At 38.6% G+C, this 1,479-nt stretch overlaps 1 protein-coding gene across 1 annotated transcript; it reads right to left on the reverse strand.

Annotated features, from left to right (window-relative positions):
* Positions 1–442: 442 nt before the first annotated feature.
* On the reverse strand, positions 443–1,219 carry LOC136248073 (D(5)-like dopamine receptor). The gene has a single exon (XM_066039887.1). It carries the CDS (start codon positions 1,217–1,219, stop codon positions 443–445), a length of 777 nt encoding a protein of 258 aa, XP_065895959.1.
* Between the last annotated feature and the right edge of the window lie 260 nt (positions 1,220–1,479).

The following is a 1,479-nucleotide window of genomic DNA, read 5'->3' on the forward strand; positions in this document are numbered from 1 at the left end:
ACCAACTCTGTTCTTTGAAACAAATGCTTAGCTACTCTTTTAGTAGCTTCATTTTATGTACATGTTTCAGGCCTCCCAGTTTTAGGTGCCTTTCCAAAAAAATGTTACATTGGCGTAGTTGACAGGATCACGTCCACAATTACCTTAACCATTTTATAACAGCTCTTATAGCATATGATTGTGGGTTTCACTTTTAGCTCATTAACAGCTGTGTATGTAATGTAGAAGATTTTAACACCACATTACACCTAACAGTGCTTCTGTTGCAAACAAATACAACTAACACAACACCATTATTTAACAAACGCCACAGTGCCAGCAATTCAATGACATTGTGGAAAAAATCAGTTGCACACTGTATATATACATGTAACCATAGTTACACAATAATATATTGCTAATAGTTATATCATGAGCGTGGAGCAGTTGCTATAGTGTTTTGCTAACACCCGGTACATAACCGTCGCATCAACTTAACCATCGGCTCTCGGATCTGTTTGAAGCACACTCCATAAACTACAATATGAAGAAGTGGGTGGAATAATATGATGTTTGGTCTAACGACATACTCCATGATGTTGTAGTAGACTTTATTGTTCAACCATATCCTTCCAGGAATGTAGAGTCCAGTGAACAGTAAACTGGACATTGAATTTCCTATTAGGATTATCAACAAAGTTAGCATGGGCTTTAGATGCTTCTTGAATTGTTGCAGCTTGCATTGCAAGTCTTCATTTTGTGCAGTCCTTTGTGACAACCTCACTCGCTTTTGGATTCGCCTACGAAACTGGTAAGCCTTGATAGCCAAGTATATGTTTAGTGATGTTGTGACTACAGCCTCCATAAAGATGGGGATAGCATAAGGTATGATGATTACCAGAAACTGTCCACCAGTCAAGATACATATGCCATATTCAGGGAATTCAGAGCCATCTGAGATAAACAGAGTATAAAACGAAACTATTACTGCTAACAGCCATGAGACACAGATCATTCCAACTACAACACGGCAGGTCATGATATGCTTGTACCGCAAAGGAAAGCCGATAGCTATCACTTTATCAACAGATATCATTATGAATGTTGTGTGGTAAGCTATCACTGGATGGTACACAAAGTTTAACAGTCCACAGTAGATTACATTTGTTCCAGCAGCAAACCCAACAATGGCTATACCAGCTGGTATAGTATTCCACAGTGCCAACATTATATCAGCCATCATCACGTTAGCTATCAGGAAGTTATGAGACTAATGCAAACACTTTGTCTTCTTGATGGTAACACAAACCAAACTAGCCATTGATATAATGATCAGTGTTGTGATCAACTTGAATGCCAGAGAAATGTAAGGGAAGGCTGCATGTATGATAGGTCCTTCTTGATCTGTGACGTTGCTTTGATTGTGATCTTGATCATCTCCTGATCCAGAGTAATACATCTTTAAATGTTCCTTCAGTCACGCTACTGTCAACTCTCTAA

The sequence above is a fragment of the Dysidea avara genome, chromosome 2 (assembly GCF_963678975.1).
Source record: "Dysidea avara chromosome 2, odDysAvar1.4, whole genome shotgun sequence".
NCBI lineage: Eukaryota > Metazoa > Porifera > Demospongiae > Dictyoceratida > Dysideidae > Dysidea > Dysidea avara.

What these genes read in the sequence shown, in the direction of transcription:
- LOC136248073 (XM_066039887.1), bottom strand. Translation starts at nt 1,219, where the DNA reads ATGGCTGATATAATGTTGGCACTGTGGAATACTATACCAGCTGGTATA.